General features: G+C 36.0%; 1 protein-coding gene across 7 annotated transcripts in view; it reads right to left on the bottom strand.

Moving 5' to 3' along the window:
* Positions 6,292-25,214, bottom strand: part of SLC35F5 (solute carrier family 35 member F5) — a 32,186-nt gene continuing 13,263 nt past the window's right edge. For all 7 annotated transcript variants that reach the window (XM_021397948.1, XM_021397949.1, XM_021397950.1 and 4 more), the window contains 10 exons: positions 24,724-24,914; positions 23,735-23,816; positions 22,921-23,008; positions 22,311-22,375; positions 21,878-21,982; positions 21,252-21,411; positions 18,202-18,292; positions 15,065-15,219; positions 14,540-14,628; positions 6,292-13,961 (listed from right to left, as the gene is read on the bottom strand). In XM_021397948.1, coding sequence (XP_021253623.1) covers positions 14,547-14,628; positions 15,065-15,219; positions 18,202-18,292; positions 21,252-21,411; positions 21,878-21,982; positions 22,311-22,375; positions 22,921-23,008; positions 23,735-23,816; positions 24,724-24,914 — 1,019 coding nt within the window. In that variant the 3' untranslated portion in view covers positions 6,292-13,961; positions 14,540-14,546. The remainder of the gene's footprint in view (positions 13,962-14,539; positions 14,629-15,064; positions 15,220-18,201; positions 18,293-21,251; positions 21,412-21,877; positions 21,983-22,310; positions 22,376-22,920; positions 23,009-23,734; positions 23,817-24,723; positions 24,915-25,214) is intronic.

Below are 25,214 nucleotides of genomic sequence, written 5' to 3'. Positions count from 1 at the left end.
TATTCTGCCACATAGGATTGCAAATTCTATGCATTTAATCCCTTTGATATCAATTCATATTACAAGTGATTGCTTCATTTCTGCACTTTACATACCTGGAAGTGAATTGGAATGATGCTTCAACATGATGGTCCATGGGTGTAACATGTGTGTCTTCTCCCTTCTGACTGGCAATGCCTTAAAACCAAGGAGGAGCGCTGAGCTGGAGGATAGGGATTGTGTCAGCTATCGGTAAGACTTGTATTTGTCTGGTAATTGTCTGAACCTTTTAGTAATTGTGCCTGCTATGATTCTCATGTAGTCTATAGTTGATGCGACCTACAGAAAAACTACAAAACAGAAAATGAGTACCATAAAGGTCATATTACTTACCCATTGTAGGGCATAACTGCAGATTTTCCTTTAAGATCACATTTTTATTTGATGTAATAAAAAATCACATTCTCCACAGCGCCGCTCAAAAAAAAAAAATTTAAAACAAAAATAAAAATGGGGCTATGCCTTTTCGTCCCATTTAACGACCCAGCCTGTAACTTTCTTGGAATATGTGGGATTTTGTTCACCTGAACAGAGACATGGGAGGATGCTGCTGAGCTCAAAGTTGAAGTCAGTGTTCACAGCAAGCAGCTTTACACCATACCTGCAGAGAATTTTCAGCTATCCTGAGTTCTCCAAAAGCCCATTTTGTCTGTAAAAGAAAGTGAAAAAACCCTCCCAGTGCAGAAGCAAATTAAGAACGGAGGGAGGGACATCCTATTTTTAAAGCCCATAAACTGCAGAAAACTCTGAGCTTGATGCAAAGGTGAGTATGTGGGGAAGAGGTAATTTTTGAGATGCATCTTCAGAGAACTACAATTTATATGTTGGTAATTAGCTCTTCTACAAAAGGCTCACATTTCAGACTTCTGGAAGCTAGACCATCTCCAAGGAGTATGTTTGTGCATACAAAGATGAACAGAAGAAAAATGCAGTAGGTTTGTGGGACCACCACGTGTTTAAAAAACAGACAGAAACCACACAAGGGTACCACTATACTCAGCCCATTTAACAGCAGAGGAATTTCTCCTACCTAACCTGAGCTTGGTGATTTGCAGACTGCAGCAGAAGCGTTTTTAGAGGCACGTGAATTGGCTTTGAGGCAGCGAGGTAGCTCAGAGGAAGCAAAAATTTATTCTCAATAGATTGTAGATGGAGAGTGATGAAATACTGTTGCCACCAGGATGTTTTCTAATTTTTTTTTTATTATATGCAGATTTTTCTAGGACAGAAAAATAAATACGCAGACAATTCTCAGGTGTTTTGATGCTGCAAGATAGATCTGGGCTAAGGGATATTGAACCATAAAAGTAATTTCAGTACTTTTTAAAAAAACAGCTCCGAATAATTAAACATTGAAAACACTGCATATAGACTAGGCTCCCTTTTGTCATGTTTTCCAAGTTATCTCCAGGTTAAGCTAAGTAGGTGGACTCATACTAGGGTAAGGCTGTTGCTAAAGGCCCTGCATTACATCAGTAAAGGCAGAGCTGTGCAGAAGGGGATGCTGAGGTGGCTCTCCAGGATTGCAGGCATCTGTCTGAATTTAAACCTAAATAAGAGTGCTGTGTTCAGCATGGTCCAACTGGTCTTACAGCAGTTGGCTATGCTGCTCGGTGTGCTGCTGACAGCTTTGACTTCATCTAAGCTTTGTAATATGGCTTATGAGGCTCTTGTGAATTTGATTTAAATGTTACAGTCTCCATATAGTCATCTCCAGCAATCATTCCATCCAAGATAACCTATGGAGATGGTTTGCATGAAGGAACTTTCAGACTTGGGCTCAATCTGACCCATCTCTTCTGGCTTTGGGAGCTGCCAGCTACTTTAAGAGGCAGAAAGATGGAGAGGCCTTGCATGGCATTCACTTCTCATTTGTCATCAACTGCAACTCTGTTTACCTTCTCTCCCTTCCTCCTCAGCTTATTCCTTTCCCTAGTCTTCCACACGTTTGTATTTTGAGGAGACTAGGCCAGTTCCTCAGGCACTGACTCAAGCAGCGCTGACGCTGGGCTTGGTCTCAAAGTTGTAGTTCTTACTTAAGAACACCTTGCACTAACACTTTGTTATCATGTTCTTCCCTGACAGGGAAGAGAATTACAACCACTAACCTTTTATTGAGGGGAAATTCAAATCACAGAAACACAAAGGGACTTTCCCAAGTATGATCAGCAATGATGAGGAAGGGGAAGTAGTAGCTCTCTGCTCACGTTCGATGTTCAAAGCACCAACATAAAACATCCAGACCACAGTACACGCCAAATTCAGAGGAAACAGTATGGAGTTTACTGTTAAGATTACAGAGTTTCCCTGGAGTCCATTTTGTGTTGCATTTACACAAACATTTACCTCAAAAGTATTATCTGCTGGAAATAAAACTAAGTAGGGTACAATGTTTATAAAATGTAGAATAACAAGTTCGCAAATATTATGTGAAAACAAGAAGTTCTGTTAAGAGCTTTCTTGAATATATAGTTCAAGGCTATCATATACTTTCAGATTTAAACAGTATGCTCTGACAGGAGAAATATTCAAAGCTGGTATTCTCAACTCTGTACTTGTGCCTCTGCATTATATTGCTAGCACGCCTCTGTTGCCAATTTTGCAAGCAATTTAGCATTAAACACTTTAAAAAAAAAAAAGCTCTGAGGAGAAGGGAAAAATGAGGAATTTAAAGGGAAACATAAAGGTGGCAATTTTAAAAATCATCTGCAAAAGGAGGAAGTAGATTGGCAGACCAGTACCAGCAAGCCTAGATGCATCATCAAAGACATTAACTAGGTGTTTGGAGGAATGACTTTGCCAGAGAGCTGATGCATTAGTATTATTTCATGACAGAAGCTGTATCAAACCTCTTTATCAGACCCCACAAGGCATTGCCTATTATTATGTATTCAAAAATATATATGTATTTTTTTCTACTATTTCAGTTTGGGGATGATTTGAAATTTGTCATCCGTTAAGAACTTCAAGCTTATTTATTCACTATTCATGTAACAGTTAAGATTCTCATAAAATTGTTTTCTCTTGAATCTTTACTGTAAACTCCACCTCTTAGCTGACCCTGAATCAAAAACAGAACGGACAGGGTTAGAAATAATTTTATCTCAGGCTGCCTCATTTTGCAGGAGCTACCTCATATATAGGAAATCCACACTGCGTCTCCTCTTAGTTCTGAAGGGATGTTTCACCATCCTAGCAGTTAAATCAAAGTACCCTAGTAAATGATACAGCGCTAAGCTTCCCACTAAGAATAATCAACTTAGGTAATTAAGGAACTGTTATGGTATGAACACCTTCAAGTTGCAGCAAGTGGTAAGACAGCGGATAAACACTATCAAAAAGAAGTCCTTAAGGCTTGCAATCCCACGAACTAGAACTGGATTTTCTTTTCCATAAGCTTGTGGTAGGGGTGGGAAGGAGGGTGAAAAAGGAGAGAAAAGAAAGAAGAGTTCACATTGACATAATAAACAATGGCTTCATTGGAAACCTTAAGCTTTGCTTTTTTTTTTTTTTAATCAGTACAAATGGGATATAGTTGGTTTGCAGATATAAATAAAAACAGTATCTCCCACATACATACTACCGAGAGTAGAATAAAATCTTTGAAAATGGTTTGAACATCATCTTTCTCAGAAGCTTTAAACCTCCCCTAGCAGTAACATTAAGCTTCTGGTAAAAGGCTGTCTCGGGTATGAAATGCATCTCCTAAAGCTGAAGAGAATACAGAGTAAGAAAATACTCCAACAAGTTACATCCTAGAGAATGAAAAGCAACCCAGCTAGCCCGCACTAACTTACCCCCTTGTATACAGAAAAGTACAAGGTGCCGAGATACCACAGAAAACAGTTTAGATCTTACTAGCCTAACGGAATGAAAATACATTGAGGCAAGCTGTAGATAAGGGAGTGAAAAAACAAACGACATTTCTGCTCTCAGTCATTTAGCCCAGTAGCTCCCACACTCTGGGCTAACGAATGATGGCAAACCACAGTGCACTGCCAGCATTCCTTAAGGGCCTCAACACATCTTTATCAAACTTCTGTGGAAAAACCTATTTAATACGGTTTTGTGACCAGTTGCCCTGGTCATTTACACTGCCACTTGTCCACTCAGCACAATTCACGATGTACTACTTAGGTTGTTAGGGTTATGCTCAGGGAGAGGACTTGCCAACAATGAAAGAATTATTCCACTTTTTTATGCAGCTGTAGAACTAAAAATGAAGGGATCACAAAACAGCTGTGATGTCAGCCATCAGTTAGGACTCTAGGAAGAGCAGGAATGTAATTGCCAAGTTCTCCTTGCAACAGTATAGAAATTGTTAATAGAAACTTGCTTTAGATTCTTAATACATGTTGTAGAATCCCTGGTTGCTTGCCAGGCATTAACGAGATGAACTATGTTAATTAGCTTAAAAAAAAAAAAAGAGTCCATTAAAACTGAACTACTGAAGTGCACCAGTGTTGACTAAGAGATTTTGTTTCATTTACTGTCTCTGAAAGTTCTTTGCCAAATGCTGAAAGACACCACAAAGACCTCCCCACGCTGGAAAAAAAAAAAGTAATTACATGATACATGTCCATTTGATGTCAAGAATAAAATGTTCCATAAGTAACAATTTCAATCGATTTTTACAAGTCTGTCTTAGAGTAGAAATGATTCTCACCACAATTCATTAGTCTACTGTATTTAAAGAAAGCCTGCTGCTCATCAATTTTAATAGTTCTTCCTGGTAATGAAACATACACAAGACAGTGCAGCCACTGTAATTGCAGCTTCCATTAAATAATTGCTTTGATTACATCATGCGTGTTTATTACAGGTAATTAGATTTCAGAAATCAGCAAACATCAGTGCTACTCCTTTCCTTCTCGACATTGTTATTTGTATTTGGTACGTGTTCATGTCTGTATTTATCTTTTTTTTTTTTTTTTCCACGAAATACTGCTATAAAACTGAAGATTCATTTACTTGGTATCTGCATTGGCAGTGATGTCATATTGGATCTTTGCATATTTACAAGGGCTGCTCCAAAAGTAATGCCTCCTATTTTTTATTGGTCCAGTGTCGGAGGTGGATGTTGGTGGTATGGCAACAGAGATGGAGCCTTCCTACCAATACTGTTACATCTTGTTGCCCTGTGACAGATGGCAGCAGAGGGGCAGCCTGACAAAATGGAGTCTGACATGGAAGTGTGTATGAAACAGAGGGGTGGAACTGAATTCCTCCACGTGTAAAAAATAGCACCCATTGACATTCACTGATGCTGAACATTTATGGAGACAAAACAGCAAATGTGAGCACAGTGAAGTGGTGGGTGGTGTGTTTCAGCAATAGTGACAGCAGTCACTTCTACCAGTGCAGGTTTTTTTGTTTTTTTTTGTTTTAAACATGAGCATGGTATGCAAGCTGTTGTTTATTGCTGGCAAAAATGCATAGCTAAAGGTGGTGAGTACATTGAAAAAAGCCTTTTGTAGCTCAGAATTTCCCTTTAAGAGTGTTACTGTGCTCTCTGTATTTGCTGCTGTTTACACTGAATAGGAGGCATTACTTTTGGAGCAGCCTAGATTAGTCATAGCAAGTATCTTCTCTTGCTTCAATACCAAAACCTGCTTCTTGCTATACCTGTGCAGAACTGATTAAATACACTAATTAAACACAATTCAGAAAAATCTTAGAAGAGCCTATGGTAGCAAAATACTTTTTCTAATTAAATATTTAGGTGAGTGCTACCATCCCAAGAGATTTTTAATAATTAAAGACACTGAAAGTCCAACTGCATGAAAATAAGCCAGTATCTAGTCTTGTTTAACTGTAAGAATCAAGGATGATAAACAGGTAAGTTAATTGCATTTTACTGCTTTTGTCACTCTTAGAGTTCGGGAATGCAATAGATGCGTATTACGGTAGCTCCCCCTGCTGATGAAACACAGCAGTCTTGTAAAACATCATGTGTTAGCAAGTAAAATCATCTGTAGCCATGAATTAAAAATTGATACATCGCTACTTAATTACCACACCAATCTGAGACCAAATTACAGCCTTTTGACATCCCAGCTGAATTCAGGTAAGAGAAGACATCCTCTGACTCACCTTTAAGAGGGAGGGAGGGGAATTAAGTGGACTAATTCAAGACCTTTCTGCCACTATGCTGTACTCCCAGGGTAGATCTTCAGTGACCACTCAGTTTTTCTTAATTGATGGTATGAAATACATTAAACATAAACCCCAACCAAATACTAACTCCTCTTAAGAAAATACGATTTATAATCTTTATTGGCTTACTTACACATAATAAATATGATACAGAACAAAAACATCACACCCATTGATTGTAATACACAGGCTGTTTTTCAGAATACATTACACTGTCTTTTCACTAGCCCTTCTATAGGGTTTTGGTATTGGATATTAATAATTTCAATTTATAAATCTATCAACATAAGAATGATTTTCCCATTGTCACTTTTATACACGTTTCAAATAATCACATATATACTGATTTTGTTAAAAAATATATAAGCAGTATTTGGTATTTGCAATATAAGCCTATAATTTTCATTCATTAGATCTCTATTCATATTGAGAATTTCAAAATTATTAATAGCTTAAATTTGTTTTTAATTAAAAATACTTATTTTATACTTCTCATTTAACTGAATCCCCTTCAGAAAATGAAGTGATGTGACAAAGACGCTACAGGCAAAAGTCAATGTTCACTTTTAAAAAACAAAAGGGTAAAGTTCTGGTCCTTGCTTCACCTGTATAAATCAGGAATAATGAAGACACTTATTTAGTACAGAAGGAAGGAAAGAACAAGAAGCCAGTTTCTGAAGAGACTTGCATCTTCATTTCAGAGTTACTACTGCCATCCTGCTGTTTTCTTGCATAAATCACCGCATCAAGCCACGATTATGATTTTCCTCTGTGTGAACATACTTATTATTAAATGGAAATTGGATTAAAATGTTGTTTCTTATCAAAAATAGACAAGGTTTAACACATTCCGAAATCAAGTATTTAGGTGCAAATGCAATATGCATCAGGCAGTTCAGGTTCTGGTCTTCCTAAGGAAAATGTTTAAAAGCTTATGCATAACACATAAAGAACATACAGCTGGAACTATCTGTGCTCTCAGAACATCTGAATTATCAGCAAACCATACAAACTTCATGCAAACAAAAGTTTTTGTCATATTAAAGTTCTTCAGTTGAAGCAATTTCAGAGTTCTCTTCAAATTACAGAGCTGAAATGTAGTGCAAGATGTAATGCTAAAAGGACCAAGGGTACTAGCTATTGGTTTCATGCATGTTTCAATGCACAACTTTTAGAAATGTACCAAATCGGTCAGCATAAATATCTAAACAAGAGTTTCAGATGCAATTTTGTTTAACTAATACCCATCCCAAGGAGAACCTGAATAAATTTTACATCATTACAAGGACGCATTCAGTTGTACAATGCTGAGGTCCGTACTACGTGCTCATTACACTTCTCTAATTCTATTCAGATATCGTCAACTTGAACAACTGCTTCAGCTTTCACGATAGCTTTGTGTAAATGGCTCTCAAAATTTTCAATTAATAGGCAGATCATTCATTTGTAACTGATTTGTACACGGAACATATAGGTCTTCATAAAAAAAAAAAAAAACAACTAAGAATCCCAAAAAGCAACCAAGAAAATCCTTAGCATGTACACTGTTGCTCCAAATAAAATCTTCCATGATTTTTACAGTCACAGGACTTAAGCACTCAGCTTCAACACAAAATGAGGAGATTTTAAATACCTACGTTCTACATTAAAACATGATCAGAGAGATCAGTCCATTGCACAATTATTGCCTAAGCATGTCCTGTATCTAACATGCTCTACAGGCAATTACCTCAGCGATCTTGCAGCTGAATCCTATATGCTGTCCGATAAGATTATTTATTTCAATTTTTTTTTTTAATGTTTTCTTCTCCCATAGGAAAAGGACACTGTTTGGGTGGAAATCCCCTGCTGTTCCTCTAGTTAAAGGTTAAAAGGAAAAGATTCTGAAATATTCTAGAAATCAGTCATTGTGACAGAGGATCTAGTTTAATTTACACGAAAAAGTTCCAATTTATAGAGGAGAGAAGCATCACATTTAACAGACAAGAAAAACTTCTGGGCTGGCAACATCAGTAATACACTGAAGGACATTTAATGAAAGCAAAGTAATTTGTATGTTATAAAGTTAGCTCTACACTGTATGCCTACCTTCTCCTCAGCTTGATAATTTTTTTTTTTTAAATTAACTGTGGAAAAACTTCAGGAACGTGTTAAAAGTCATACAAGCATCTCTTCACTGTTACTTCTGAGGCCATTCCAGTATCGAGTCACATACATTCTGTGGAAGATGCAAAGAACTGCACACCTTCCCCGACAAAAGTCAGAAGTTAAATAAAAACAGAAGAGATCTGGATACAACTTAAGTAGCTGTTTCTCAGTTTCTAAACTTTGAACTCAGCAGCTAAAGAACTAAACAGGTACTTTCTTCAAAATCCTCAGAGAAAAGCCTTTCACGCTTTTAAAAAGTAGGAGGTGACAACTAGATTAAACTCTGGATGCACTCCTCACCATGGTGGGCATTCCAGAAGTTGTCCAGTTGTCTATTAATACCAGATGTAATGATGCAATACATCAGCTGGAAGGACAGTGAGAAGGCATAGAGGAATGGTTACATTTGTATTAGAAGTACATGATTTACGTTAGGTATATGACAATACAGATGATCGGGGCACTCAGAATACAATTAGTCTAACTAGCTAGGAGATGTCCTGTTGCGTTCTTTGCAAAGTAAATGGAAGTGTCAAATCAGAGACCAACAAGAAGTTGATCCTCAAAGCTACGATCACATTCTCGCTGTTGACAAAACATATTCTTCTAGTACACAACTAAGCAAAGCGGTTAACATTTCCTACGCTGCTGATTCTAAAGAAAAGTCACGCAGCAAGACAAATCCACCTTCTAAATAATTAAGCTGCATGCTGGCTATAGGGAAATATATTTTGTGATCAGTAACAGTGGTACGTTTACCATTTTCCCCAACACTAAATCCCTCAACTTTTATATTAGTGAAGTCTTAAAGGAAACTGCTCGTCATGTATGCTGCAGATAAAAACACTGCAAAAGCATAAAGGTCAACCCGACTGCTGAGCATTTCAATAAAGTTTTATTTTATTAATGCTACCTATAATGCTGGTGGGCTTTGGATCAAATCCCAGTCTAGACAAAGTAACTTTACTGGAAAAGCAGACAAAAATCCCCAAAGTAAGAACACTTTGTAAAAATTTAATGATACAAGCAAATATGTTAGAATATTTATACCGGTACTCTATCCCAGAATCAGACTGTATTATTATAGCATTGTCTAACTCTGGAAATTAACATTGCTGTTGTGTCTCAGGCAACTATTAATGTATATGGCACATATTATACTAAAGCACGAAAAAAACCACACAACTTGCTGAGTCCATTTAAAATGGACGAATGTCCAAAAGCTAATGAAGTATTGGGCAGATTGCATTTTACAGACACTTTAAAATGCTGTTAACACCTTCATCATGATTCACCTAATAAACCAGAAGCAATTCAACATGAAATTCATTTGATGTTAAGTGTTTAGTGAAATCTGAAAGTTTGTAACAATTTTAAAAGCAGGAATTAGTTACCAGCTCTTACAATGCATGCTATCACCCATATTTCCCTGAGAAATCATGCCATGCAATAAACATGTAAAACTAAATACACAATTAATGCAATCCTGGATTAGAAAGAAAAAATCATGCATAACAACTGTTAATGAGCCATCAACACTTAAATACAATTGCAATCACAGGTATTAAATTGCAGACACTATATAACATTCCTAACAGAAACTGTGAATAACTCAAAGCTTGCACAGAATAACAAAAACTGATTCAAAGTACCATTCTACAGTAAGTGATATGACTCAACTTTGTTTTTAACACCAGTTTGTCGCTTGATTTTTGAGGATGCATCTTCCTACAACTTCAATTACAAACACTCTCCTTAGCAAGGCTTATCTATTTTCATGTGTGGCGCAGCTGAGCCATTCGGTTTAACAACTCCTCCTCCTCTGATAACCTTAGCTTAAGCTCAGTAAGTTCATCTTCCTAAGATAAGAGGTTCTCTTAGTCAGGAATAGCAACGATGACATTCACCATGAAAAGAGATGGAACTAAGAACTACAAAAGAAACTATTACACCACCTTACTTAAGGCAATTGTATTAGTAAATAGCAGTGCCTAAGCGCAGTGAAAGAGAACGACAGTTACAGCAGCACACACCAAAACAAGCAATTCACTGGCTCTTCCATTTTTGCTAGGATGTCACGTGGTGGTATGCAACGCGTGTAGCAGCATACTGGGTCAAGTATTACATGCAGCACCATGGTTTCTCATTTGAGGAGTACCACTACTAAACACCATGTTGGGAGAAAATACTTGAGCATTTGCTCCACCCCCAGCTGCGCCCCAGCCTGCAGCTTCTTGGCTGATGTGTGCAGTGTACTCTAGCGCAGCTCCATGGCAGGCCAGATCAGCTGCACACTACATGCCCCACACTGATTTCCAAGGGCAAAAAGCAAGCATAAAAGAAATGTGGTGCTCACTGACAATAGAAATACCAGGCCCTCCATGTCTTTAGTGGCATTCCTGTGCCTCATGCTTTCCAAGTAACTGCTGGATCAGTATTACCTCTACAGCACCTCTCATTTCTGGCACGACTGAAACCTAACACAGTAGCTAGAAAAACTGAATTGATTTTTCCTCCTTTGTTCTGGGTTGCAGCGCACATTAGCCTAAACTAGACAAGACTCACCAGAACCCTAAAAGCTAAGACAGGCTACGTGGCATTTAGCAAATTGTCCTAATTTCTTCCATATATAAAAACGGAACAAAAAAACTCAATCGCACACAGAAGAAATTCTTGGTTTGTCTCATAAGATTGCAGGAATTAAACTGTTTGACAGAACAATGCATGTAGTACCCATTTTGCAGGCATGGGAAATCACCGTTCTTTAGGCATCTCATGACATTCAAAGAAATGCTTGAGTTAAAAATTCTATTTTCCTTGTTAAAGCGTATGTGCTTCCCACAAGAAGCAAGTCAGAATAAAGACATCCCCAAAGTGAAACAGTAAGAACGACAATTTATGCTAGCACACAGCAGTAAAGCATCTGCAAGAGCCCCTTCACATTCCAGTTGTGTCGCGAGGAAAAAAAAAATACCAGTATGTCACCATTACATCAGAGGTACCTGAGAATCAAAGCTAAATCTCTTGTGCATTTACCAAGCACCCATTAGAGAACTATGCAATTTACATTTCAAATAAGACAATATATTTATAAAATATTATTGTACTAAAAATCACAAGATTTTATAGAAAAATCTCATCACATTCTATTAAACACAGGAACAATGTTACATATAACTTCAGTAAATAAAACCGCAGTATATTTCTTGTAACCACAGGGGCACCACTGCTTAAAAATCCATGGCATTTCAAGAAGAATAGTTTGCTTTTTATTCTTTATTTTATCTTTTCTTTGCTTTTTATTTTTTAAAGGACTGTAATTTAATGCAAAAAAAAAAACCTGTCCCAGCTACAAAGTGCCAAAAGATTAAAATAGTAAATATCTTGAAAAAAGATTAACACGTCTTTTGCAAAAAACCAGAACAGCGGGAAGGCCCTAACATTGAGTTTGCTGAACAGAAAGATTATTAGGTCAGAGACAGAAGAACATTCTCCTAGTACTTAGTTTCAAATCTAACATAATAATGCCACTTAACAGAAGTCATATACGTAGAAAGCTATGATAAGCTTTCATTTTCAGCCACGAATATAAGGACAAATATGAATAGCAACTGCCCACGACACATTATCAATCCATTCCATCAATCAGAATGACCAGTTTCAAAAGACAGTATTAAAATATCCTGCTGAAAATACTATTACTGCCCATTTGAAAGCAAACTCAGCCTTCCTAGAGTTAGTTTGATGAAGCTGTCACTGATTAGATGCTATACAGGAACGGGTTTAAATCTGTAGTTAATGGCTGAAATTAACATTCTCTAATTTGTCCTAATTTAGGAAACAAAAATCCCACTGTAAACTCCTTTTACCAATGAAATCCCCGAAAATTCTAATGAAGTCAAACATAAAATTAGTTTTACTTACTGTATTTCCAACTCCTATACTGTTGGGCTTTCCAATTGAAATGATAACCTTTTCAAAATATCTACATTAAATTTAATAAACTTATGTTTTTCTACTTTTATTTATTTTAAAAACGATTTCAGGTATCCAAATACAGACTTACTATCTCAAAAGACACCTCAGGTAACTGAAACTTTTAATGCAGTTCAGTATTAAGAAATAGAAGGAAAAATTTGATAAAGGTGCAATACTCAACAAGGACAGCCCCCAGATTCACTTTTTTCCCCTAGTATCTTTTTCCTTCTCTACATACAGAATTTTACGTTCTAGCTGCTGGTTGAATCAATCCTTCTAACAGTCTCACTGAACATGTTGCTTTCCTGAATTCCATCTAGTCTACCAGTTGTATCACCAAATCACCTCTTGGAAGGATCATTACTAGAGGGTCAAAGCATGAAAAAGCATTTGCTTTGTTATCCTTTCATATCTGTATGGAAATATAAGAATGCACTGTTATTAATTGCCTTGTTATGCGGAAGAGAATATACTATCTGAAAATCTGTCTTACATTCATTATAGGAAAACAAAATCTATCAAGCCTTTTTTTTTTCCTTAATAGAAGTGTCTTATAGGCCAGAAATTGGAAAATGTCACTGATTTATTTCAAATATCCTTGAATGTAATTATTCATAACTTCTCAGAATCAAATAGGACAAAAGCTGCAGTAGAAGGAAGATAGAGGTTGTAAGGAAAACAAATCAGTTTTAGAATAAATTTATTAATGCAACTGGAAAAAAAAATCAATGCAATTATTTTTAGCTTTCACATTGTTTAGTAGATTGCTGTAGTGCCAACCCACAACTGAAAACTGTAACAACTTATTGTGATCTCTTCCCTCAGTTGGCAGCTATTGAAATGAAAGTTTTCAAATTAAGCCTTCCACATGAAATCATTTGGAATCAAGATGAGTTACAGAATTGGTCTTCTTAAGGGATTGTTTTTGAGAATGTACACTCAAATGTACTGTCATTCTAAATATTCTTTCATTCACTAAGATTTTAAACATTCCGGATCACGAGGAAACACAAGATTTTTAAACAGCGGCACCCATTGCCGTTACAAGGCTTCTCAAAATGGGTAAGACAATATATATGTAGTGTTCCAGGACTGTACAAAGATCTTGCCTTAATAATTACAAGAATTCACTTAATAAATTATTTTACTATTTTCCTCTATTAATATGCAAATAGTTTATACAACATAAAAAAGTTAATTTGTACCTACTACAGGTAACGTATCTATTTAGCTTTTCATCTGAAAGCCTGTAAGACGTGATGACCTGCAAACTTATTTACATAACTCATTCGAAAGTATTTTCTAAAATAACGTTGTCCAGCATTTAACAAAATTGAGAGTTAAAAAGAGAAAGAAATCACTTAACAGCATTCATTTTCTTGATTTTGTCAAGTAACTTCACCAGCTCAGTGTAGTAAGGCAGGTTGGTTGCTCAGATGGACTAAGATCCCCTACGTTGATATGCATGGAGTAAATTCATTCATTTATAAAACCAGATGAAAGCAAGAAAGATGTTTAGAGTTTCACAAGAACAGAAACTTCTCATTTTTACTAAAAATTCAGAATAGGCACTGAAACATTACTCCTTTGGGACTTTTCCAGAAGATTGTCTCTTCACTAGGCATCATTCCATTTTTAAACTAAGCAAAAAAAAAAAAAATGTTATCAGCACTACACAATTAAAGATTACAAAAAGCTAATTGCTATACATGTTAATTTCCATCTTAATAAACAAAGGAAAGAGCTTGTACAAAGCTTAAGACATCATAATAACTCATTAGTGTATTTTTAATTTTGTGGTTATCTTTAAGCAACGTTGGAGAACAAAAGTGTACTCTTCTGATCATTTCATTTTCTATGTTATTTGGCTAAGACAGTTTTAAACTAAGTCCATCTCCACGCCCCAAGACAGTCCCAACAAACCATCTGTAATATTCCTGTCAGAGGTTTGTGTAGTGCCCCACTACCTTATTATTTTCCAAACTCACAAGGTCTTCCTAGGTAACACTGTTGTAATACACTGCATCTGTACCCACTGAGGGCAGAATAAAGGTCAGAATAATGCTCGGTATAGAATAAAAGTAATTTTGATATTTCTTTAATATTTTACCTATCAACTCAGAACAAGATTAACTGTATGCTCTGGAAAGATGTGTTTTTATGTAACAAGTGCCATCACGAAACATCAATCCTCACTTTTTACTGTGTTGTCTATTACCTTTTGTCTACGAACAGCAACTGTCTCCATCTTGAGAAACACTATGCATAGGAATAAGACTTTCACACTGCTCACTTTCTTCTGGCATTCTTAAAAGAAAAAAATATTTTTAAATTACACAGTAATATGTTGGCTTCAAAACAGCCCATTTAGTAAGTTCTAAGTGAGTGACAGATGTTTGAACTGCAGCCAATAAGACACACAAATCCCATTCACAAAGTTAACACTTTTTTCACTGTATGTTCTGGGTATAGCAACTACCACAACAACATTAAATAAATAAAACTGTGATAGCTACTAGGAAACTTCTTTTGAAATGTGAACAGACTTCAAGTATTCCCGTTTTCTGAATAGTTCATAGGTTAATTGGATTGACAACTACTACTCAAAAAAAAAATTAACCACTGAGGTCATCTTAGAGGAAAATAGATACAGTATGAGTGCTGTGGCTTATAGAAGGCTACACCGTGCTGGAAAGGCTAAAGGAGAGACGAGATTGGGAATGGGATTTTGTGATTGCCCTACCTCTGAATTCGATGTTTTCTACAAATAAAGGCAAAAACTCTTCTGATTCCCACCATCACAGGATCCCAGTTGTTATAATGACATAAGAGAGTTACGATGAAAAAAGAAAAAAAGACAGGGACTGCCCCTGCAAAAAACAGCCAGGAAAACTGCACCTGGAATCAAAATACAAACATCAATCACTCAACGGCATTTCTAAAAAAAAAAAAGCATATTGTCTATTATAAATAATTATTATCAAACTGACTTAATGTTTAAGATGCACTTTCGGTTCTTTTGAAATTGGTTGAAATACTACAAATACTTCCACAAGTTACTTGGTACAATTTCTACACCTATTAGAAGCAGCAGTGACTGAAACACTTTTCTTCTGTTCCATACAAACATGCAGTTTGTGGTGTGGTGTGGATGAGGACTGCTATTTGGAAATACTCTCATTTTCAGGCTGTAGCTATCTCTTGGATACAAATGAGGAAGTCTCTTAAGACACTTAGATAAAAGCTTTGGCGAGTGAGTCAGACAGAAGAGCTCACCTCACAGATGTGCGCACCTGACTGTTCACTGCAAACATCCTGTCTGAGCAGTCACTGCTGAAATCAGTGCCCACAAATAAGACTATGCAACTGGAAAGTTACCTTTTTTTTTTCCATTTAAAAAAGCAGAGCACATTACTCGTCCAGTTTGAACTAAATTCTCCTTGTACCTATACTGCTAGCACTCACCATCTGAAACAGCTTTAAACTTAAAATTGTAGAAGGTTACAGAAGTCAAGGGTGCAAGAATTAGGAATGCATTTGAAACGTCTTAAGGCTCGCAGAGCAATGAAACATAAGCACGGCTCCCCCTGGTGGAAACACGATTGGAGATTCCAGAGGAAAAAAGTTACAGTTTCAATACCCGATACCAAGTACTGATGCTCACTCTCAAGATCTAGTAACTGCGGTTCTTAGTGTGAGGCACCACCTGATGGACAGCTGCCTAAGAAAAGTAAGGTACTGGATTTTCCCAGAGGAAGACAAAGCAGCCTTCTCACACAAGGCAAAGACGATTAAGAGAAATGGAAAGTAACAAGTACGTGGGGCAGAACCTCCAGAAAGAACCAGGTGTGGCAAACGGAAAGAATGGGGGATGGAGAGGAAGAGGCATGAAGATTCAGGTTATGAAAGATGCACTTCCTCAAAATCCATCACTGACATTGGTGAGTTCTTTTTGGCATGAGCTATGCTAAGTGCAAAGTTCACTGCCTAATTTCTTCTGTGTAAGTCTTGTGCAAACAAGCACAACCCTAAAAGAAACAGAAGAAAGCTCATATGTAGTAACTGAAAACAAGTCACAGATTGTACCACCACAGCTAATGTACGAGCCACTTTTGTTCAGGAAAGACAGACAGCTCAGTTAAGTTATATTCCAGGCATTGCCAGATTTTGTGTCTCCTCATATTTTCACATTGTAAGCTCTGTGTGAAAACTCAACACAGCCACATTTGCTTAAGGACTCAAGAGAAAAATCAAAGCAGTGTAAGCAAACAGTAGTTGACAGACTGTGACCATTAGCCTGCCCGAAATTTCAGGAGTAGTACTATATGCTTAGTTCTGAGTTGGTATAGTTTTGTCATTTTAACTTCTACCACCTTCAGGTAAGCTATTACATGACTAAGTTGCTTCCTGCTTCACATGAATATTTATCACCCCGGTTCTTTAAGTTCCTGTATTTTGGTCACAAACTGCAGTTAGGCCTAGGTCAGCATCTGAGCACCAATTCACACTTTTCAGCCCAGAAGATGCATTACCAGGCACATAATTTTACCCCCAGCTTTCTAAATTTAAAAAGAAAACAAAAACAAACAAAAAAATAAAACCACCAAAGCCACCCATAACACCCTCTTGTAGCCTCTCCATCCCACACAGGTATATGCACACCTAATGTAAATGAAATACAGGTGTTACCAATGGTCAAAACGCAAGCAAGCATGCAGTGGCAATGCTTACAGCTTAGCCATGTTACAGACACCTGTGTCTACACTGAGGGGTGGGAAACTTCTAGCCATGCTGGACTAGGTGGAGATGCCCTGTCAAAGAATTCATTATCTCTGTGGCTTCTATGAAGATCACTTGAACAACAAATGCATCAGAAAGAAAGTGAGGCTGAAAGCTATTTCCAAAAAGTTTAACAGATGGTTTAACTTTCAAGTTAAAATTTAACTTTGGAAATTAAAATTTTAACAGTAGGGATTTAAATCCGAAGTAAAGAGCAGAAACAAGTAACTGATCCTGCTTCAGGAAATAGAAACAACTGCTTGACTTCAACTTAAAGACAAAGACAGTAATTGTATGCTTGCAGAATATGCAAAATCATCGTTATTCATATTAAGAATTTTACATTCCTTCCCACTGATTAGATATTAAATTCAAATATTCAGAATTGGAATTCATGCATAAATAAATATTTAAAAACTGAAAATTCTACCCAATCTGCATGAGACGAAAAATACCTGTGAAGCTTTAAGAGCAATATAAGCTAACTTCATATAGCTTCTATTCTAAACTGGTTATCTGATTCTTTTTCTTCCTTTGTATGCGGGCTTTATCCACCGTTATTAGCTCAGTAACAATGAAACCAACCTTAAATTGAGGACAGTTACACAAAAGCCTAATATGAACGTTGTTAGAGTGACGTGGAATTAAGCCTCGTAGCTTTTACATGCTTCTGCCATAAACATACAGAATTTTTATTTTATCACTCATTGAGTTTTTTCAAGCTAGGCAGTCTGTACCAATTCAGTAAATGTAAAGGTCTGAACTTAAGAAGCACTGTACTTGCAGCTGTTCTTTAGTTCTGAAACATTCCTGTTATAATAAAGCATGTCACTGGGCATTATCGATGACTTAGGGTACTTCTCATCCAAGCATCATCTTAACCATAAATATACACTAAAGCATGCAAGCAAACTGCAAAATTACTACAACTGTCAATATAAGGAGAGGATTAATTATAATGCAGTTCAACAGTTATTAACAAGTGACAGTAAAAGGAAAACGTTGTACACATCATTTAAAATAACACTGCTGTTGAATTGTGGAGATAAAGGAAAAAAGTTCCAGTCTGTTAACAATGCTCAAAACTTGGTAATACATTACCTTTTGCATGCACATGTCAGCTATTATGGACAGAGGTATTGTAAGGCTTAGCGCAAGTGTGCCAATGAGTGATGAGGTAAGAAAGCAGCCCCTAGAAAATAATAATTAAAGAAGTAAAGTCTTACCTCAAAGTCAGAAGACAACTACAGTAATACATCAAGCAGCAGAAGGAATTTGATTAAGCTTAACTTGTAGTTATTTCTGTAATAATCAGAAGTTGTGACATCCACACTGTCAAAGACTTCCAAAACTACATATACTTCTTACTGAAGTATAAATATGTCTGAAGTATACTGATGTCTTCAGGAATGAGGTTTATTTCCCATACAAATTTTCTGAGATGACTGAGGATGCACCACCTCACACATAGTGACTTGAAGTAGAAAAATCTGCATTTTGTTCCCATTTTCAAATAATTTAATTTCTCTATTGGTCAAAAATATTTCTCTTTTTGGATAGGATTTCTTGACACAAGTAACTTTTTTTTTTTTTTAAATTAATGAGATGGGCAAGTTAGATTTAATTGCTGATACTACGTTAACAGACTGTGCCTGCTACGATACACCCTTGAAAGCATTCTTCTGAGCTTTAGTGAGACTTCTCTGCTTGGTACAAGTGGTCTCATCGTATTACATACGCAAAAAAAGTAAGCAGACTTCTAAATCATCTAGTTGTAAAAAAAAAAAAATTGAATTATTTCTGTTGCATTTAAGTGACAGAACAACAAAACTACATGCAAGTATCACTAGCAGCCACAGCAAACTAACCTTTCTTCCCAAATTTATTTGCAAGTCATACTTAGTTTTGCAAAGAGCCAGTTTACTGAATAAAATTGGAAGGAAAAAAAAAATCCTCACAAGTATATGCAACTACAGACCTAAGGTAATATGTGAGCCCCTAAGATCTCCTGCACTTTGATACACAGCAAACGCTCTATGCTTAATGGTCTGGGCAGTTTTGATACCAAGTGAACAGCATGTGATACGATGAAAATACGACTGCCCTAGTCAGAAGTTGCCAAGTATCAAGTAAGTCTCGTTAGCAAATAATTCTCTATGAAATATTGTATTCTACCACATGAAGAAAATGAACACGAGGTGCTATCCACCCACTTCAAATCAGTAATGTTCATGAGTGGGCTGGGGTGTTTTATTTCAAAGGCATCTGGATTTTTTTCTCTTTTTTTTTTTTTTTTAAAACAAAGCCAATTCTTATCTTTGAGAAGCACTGAAATCTGCACTAGCTGTGCTTTTCTGTGGGACTGCTATCAGTTCTGCCAACAGCTCATTCTAAACAGAAGAAAACTTGAGTTCTATTTTTTGTTAAAATTCTGATTTCTTTTATTAAACTCACTTGATCTTTAGTCTGGCTACTGTAAAATTAAAGAGATGCACCATCACTGAAACTATAATCATGAAATGTGATTAACTGAAGAGAATGCTATTTTAGCATTGCTAGCTTATAGAATTGCTTGAATTTCTTAACAGCTTTTAAACAAAGAACTGAACAAAGATTTAGAAAACATTTTCTAGAACGTGATTTCATGCACATCTTTCTCAAACTGAAATAGAACAGTACTCCAAAACCATTGGGCCTTCCTAAGAGACTGACTTTCAGACGAACAAAAATGACAAGTTTCGATATATATAATCATTATGGTTTGTTAAGTATCTTTAAAAGAAAGCAAAATGTATGCAGATAAGAAAGAAACAGAATGAAGACAAAGCATTTTATGTACTCTGTATTTTTGTGAACTTCACCCCTCAATATTCTAAATTCCCTTCTGTCTCACTAAAGGGTACTTTGTATTGCAGCACCGACTTCTGAGTAAGAACCAACTTAACCACCAGAACACCATGAATGAATAAATAGCAGAGAATCCAATCCTAACTAATCAGCAGGTTAAAAAAAAAGACAAATTAAGAGTCACGTATGTCGCATTATTTAGTTGGCAGTACGTGAAGAAGTGAGTTAGATATTATTATTCACATCCAAAGACAGACAGTACTAGCGCCACACTGGACACATACGTGGATGAAGTCAGCATGAACTCTTGAGATTAGGCCCAGTCCAAACTTGCAGAAAAAAGTAATTGGACATGAGAACAGCTCTTAGGCTGCACTATCATTCTCAGTGGTCACACAAATAGCTTGTGTATTTTAAAAGTCTGTGTACATTAATATTCTTACCCCCATACTAGTACTTGATACTGAGACAAGAGCCAACAGTGTTTTCATTGTTTTAGTTTGTTTTTTAGTTTTGCCTATGTTGAAATTGCAGTTAATCTTTTGACCAGCCAATGCTGTAGTTTAGTCTATTATATGAAGGTATTAGCATCACAAAAGTATCTAATCAATAAACTAAGCTAAAGTTAGAAAAGAATATGTTCTGCAATGCTTTATAACTAGAACTGGTTAAAAATTTGCCAATAAACAAACAAACATCATGATGAAATTTCCTAAATAACACTATCCTTCTAGGAGATACACAGAAGTTTCCAACTCAGCTACAGTTTTTTAGCTGTTCGTCTAGAAATCTCCTGTTCGATCCTCTGCTGCAGACCAATCTAGACCATCTTAGCATTAAATGAACAAAAGTTAGGCTAGTGTATGAATTGCTATACCCTGGTGATTAATGCATTTTAATGAGATTTGGTGTAGTATTTCTCTGAAGACTTAAACAAGCAATCAGCTACAGAATACTTATTTGATGGCTTCTGACTCATATTTCCACAAGGCCTCAGAAGCCAAATAACTGTTAAAATAGAAGTTCATACTATCCTATTAGGACTGTGACTCTATACTACCAAGACTTTTCATCTGAAAATGTGAGTTCTATAATGAACTATGCACCCAATATCTTAATAAATTCTCTAGAGCACACATCACTTGCTTTTTAAAGTAAGCTGCTGCTTACTTTAAAGCATAATGCAATGAATGACAACTTGCAACTCAAGCTAGAAAGCAAAAACCCTGCCAATTTCACATCTCAATATTTGCTGACACAGGTAAGACAATTTAAATTGTGAAATTTATGTGAATAGTACATACCATAACCAGAGGAACTCTGACAGAACTGTTCCAATAAGGCCGTTAATGACAATGCACATCCATATCAGTTTACTGGGAAACTCAAATGCTTCAAAGCCGGTATAGTGAAGCAGAAAAAACCCTGGCCATAGCAGCAACAGATTGAACAGTCCTACAAAACCTGAGCATAAAAGCAATATTAAGTTAATCAAAATAAATATCCTTCAGCTTCAGCATAACTGAAATCTCAAACTCTGCTATTCTGACAACACACATGTGAAGAAGCAGCAACAAAACGAGATTTTAAATCTTTCAGAGAGAGAGAAATGTAAGGAACTTTACCTTACACTAACAAACAACACATATCAGATACTTAGTTTTGAAACTGTAAAAAAAAAAATCCACTGAATCAAAAGGGTCTGTCCACATTCCTACAGGTAGTGTTATCTTCCTTTGTTGGGAGTATAAACAAGAAATCCCTCACGCAACTAGTTTCTTAAGTACTCATTCACCATGGCAACAACGAGCCTTCTCTACTTCCACAGCTCTTCTAAGCCCTTTGGCCATTCATATAAGTTAACTGCCTGAAAGCAAAGAATTTAATCAGATTGAATTAAAACTTTCAATAACATTGCTTTTATTCTTACCAAAGAACATTGGTATATCGAGTTTATCTTCTCTATCTACTTTTCTTTTTATCATCACTATGTACACAGCGTACAGCATTGCTCCTACAAGAGACCAAAGGGAGCCTGTAAAGATGAAAAACACTGGCTTAAGACATGTCAGTTGTTACACACGTTAGGGTCAACTATTCAAAACACGTACCTACTATAAAGTTGGCAGAGATACAAATTCTTTGTTATGGAATCCATCACTATGTAAAGAGTACGGAAAATGCAGAAAGCTCAAAAACGCAAAGACTGACTCATTTAAGCTATAAATCAGCGTCAGAAGTTGAAACTACAGAGACAGTTCATGAAGTGTTAAGTATGAAACAACTTCAATACAACATACTGAGTAATGTCAAAAGATGGTACTCATCACTGCACAATCTACAGTTATAAAGTAAGTAAATACCTATTGTATCTCTTCCCGGAGATTTCTCAGATCCAGAAAGGTTAACAAGTACCACACCACCAATGCTAGCAAAAAAGAAGAAATGCAAAATGCTACTTAAAACACAAAAGCTTTTTAAAAAAAGATGAAAAAAAAGGAAGGAGGAGAAAAAGTTCATAAAAGAGTTCAATCTTTTCATGGTCTTAATTAACCATAACAACTGACTTTTGGCACAGCCAAAAGGAATACTGTATTGTTAAGGCCAGATCCAAAGCTATAAAACAAACAAGAAACCCCACTCCCTTACACAACGCACCATGCATCTAATAGAGCAGGCTGACAAGACATCACACATCAAGCCACCTCTGTTTTTCCAATGAATGTAGAGAAATCATAGTTTAAAAAGTAACCACACGTTTCCAACAGAAACTTGATTAATCTTATTTTCTATGTGAGCATGAGTTTGATATCTGCTCACAACATGCAGTATTTAAAAAGACATTTTCTTCAATTTGTCGGAGGAGCAATGACTTAAAAGTACATCAATATATTGTCACAGGCACCATAGGTATATTTGTCTTCTCAACATATCACTGCGTTTTTGATTAAATGTTCTATTGCATTATCTTACCTTAAAAAAACTGCCAATAATTTGGACAGAGTAAATCTGTCTCCACTGTTACTTGGAAAGACTGCAGCTAATATTAAAGTAAAAAGCCCTGCAGGACAAAATGAGAAGAGTTTATACAATTCAGTTTTGCTACTAGTTTGCTCAGAAAACAGCACTGACACTTTATATTCCATGTACTCATTTCAAATATGTGATCTTTGCATCCATAATCTTAAATGGAGCTATTATGAAACTAGCACATCATAACCTGAATCCTCAAATGAACAAATAAATACACACTCAACTGAGAACAGCTGACATACTAACAAACAGCAGTAAGCCTGAAAAGTCAGTAACGGTGCGTTTAAAATTCATTTTTATAAAACAATTCAAAACAGGAATATCATTTGAAAGGTCATATTTGAATCTTTCAAAAAAAACTATCAAGTTATATACGCAATATTTAGATGGTTTATGTTTTATATACCCAAAAAAATCTTTTTTAAATTACCAAGATGACTTTTCTCTGAATTGTGTCCATTTTGACAACAAGTTATACCATCTTTCCTTCAAACTTTATCACATTCCCGGTATAGTTCTTTAAATATAGACTTAATATTAACACACACACCCCTTGAAAAGCAAAAAGCAGTGAAATCATAAAGCCTAAGACTTCGCAATTACATAGTGACATTTAAAATATACTTTTTCCAATAGCCTCATCATTCCCCAAAAACACAGCTAAAATATTACACAAGTGATGTGTACACAACCAAAAATAATTTTGTGCATTATAAAGCTTGATATCACATCTGATTGTGTAACTGAAACCTACCAGAGGTTGAAGACAAGATATTAACTATAGCAACTTGGGTATCTGATAGAGCTTCTTGGTAAGAGAAATTTGCCAAGAACCACTGGAGGATGAGAGAAATAATTTAGTGATTACATTACATGACAGAGACAAAATTAGAACAAAATTAAACCAACCACATTCAACTACATGCGTAATAATGAAATAATATACTTCAGAACTTCAACATAATTAAATAACATAATGGAAACACATTATCTGAAGGTACTTTTTATCTTGAAGAACTCGCAAAACAAGATAATTACTGCACACGGGCCACAAAGAAATTTCTGGAGTTACATGGGACATTAGACAGCCTAATGTTCGTACTAAAAAGAAAACACACTTAATGCCTCAAAAAACTTTGGAAAGATTCATGTCTGTCTGTCCCCTCATAAATTTAAAAAGCAGCAAGTGTTTAAACATTTCTTGATTTATCATCTCATTAAGAAAGTTACTCTGAAGTCTTAGACAAGGCTATTTATAGTGTCCAAGAAGAATTACACAGACGTGCTATTAGTAGCAGCATCCATGAATGGGATGAAGAGGATTTCTTTTGAACATAATGACTTCAGTCTAGAAAAACTGCATGTGTGTATACATGGAAATACATTCAGATCATTTTCACTGAAGGTGGAAACAGTCTGTGTAGACGTAACAACAGATTTTGCTGCATTAAACATATCCAGTGTTGGACAATAGGACCTGGAAGCTCGGAAATCACGGTGTATCTTTACAACTGACCTTACAGTTAACTAGAAACCCAGGAGTTCTTTTTGTTACCCTCCTTTTAAGAAGTTACACATTTATGTTCAGCATGAGGCAGGTTTTACTGTTTACAATATTTTTTAGAAAAAGTGGCATAAAGAATACAATTCCTCTCAATACTCTATGTATAATAATAATAATGAAAATTATCTAAGTTTTAATTGCATCTATAGTTTTCTGAAAAAAAAAAAAAGAGCACATACCACAAAGCAAAAGAAAAAGCTAATTTTTGCTACTTGAGTTGCAGTGAGTTTTCCTACAGTTTTTAATATTGATTCCTGCTCCTTAACTGTTGGGTACGACATGCGAGACAGCTTTGCTTCCAGTGCATGGCTCGATGGGAGCTGCCGGATCTCCATAATATTACTGAACCTCACACGAGGTTTTTTGGGAGCTTAAGAGAAAAAAGAAAACAGTTGCACGTGATCATTGAACTTTTAAAGCCAACACAGCATACAAATAACACTACGATGTTTTAATACAGTGCTGATTACAATACTCCCCAATTAATGACAAGTATTTATCCAAATAGAAGACTTTCCCCTATTTTTATTTCTTACAGTACTGTTTTGCTATTTGGTAGGTTGCTACCGAGGCAAAATACAATTACTGCTTTAAATCAGTACACTTGTCTATCCACAAAACAAACAAACCAAAAAAACCCCACATCACTGAAAACAGCATCTTTCCTGTC

This window comes from Numida meleagris, chromosome 5 (assembly GCF_002078875.1).
Source record: "Numida meleagris isolate 19003 breed g44 Domestic line chromosome 5, NumMel1.0, whole genome shotgun sequence".
Taxonomy (NCBI): Eukaryota; Metazoa; Chordata; class Aves; order Galliformes; family Numididae; genus Numida; species Numida meleagris.
The sequence above is the reverse complement of the archived record's forward strand: the minus strand, read 5'-3'. Positions and strand labels throughout refer to the sequence as shown.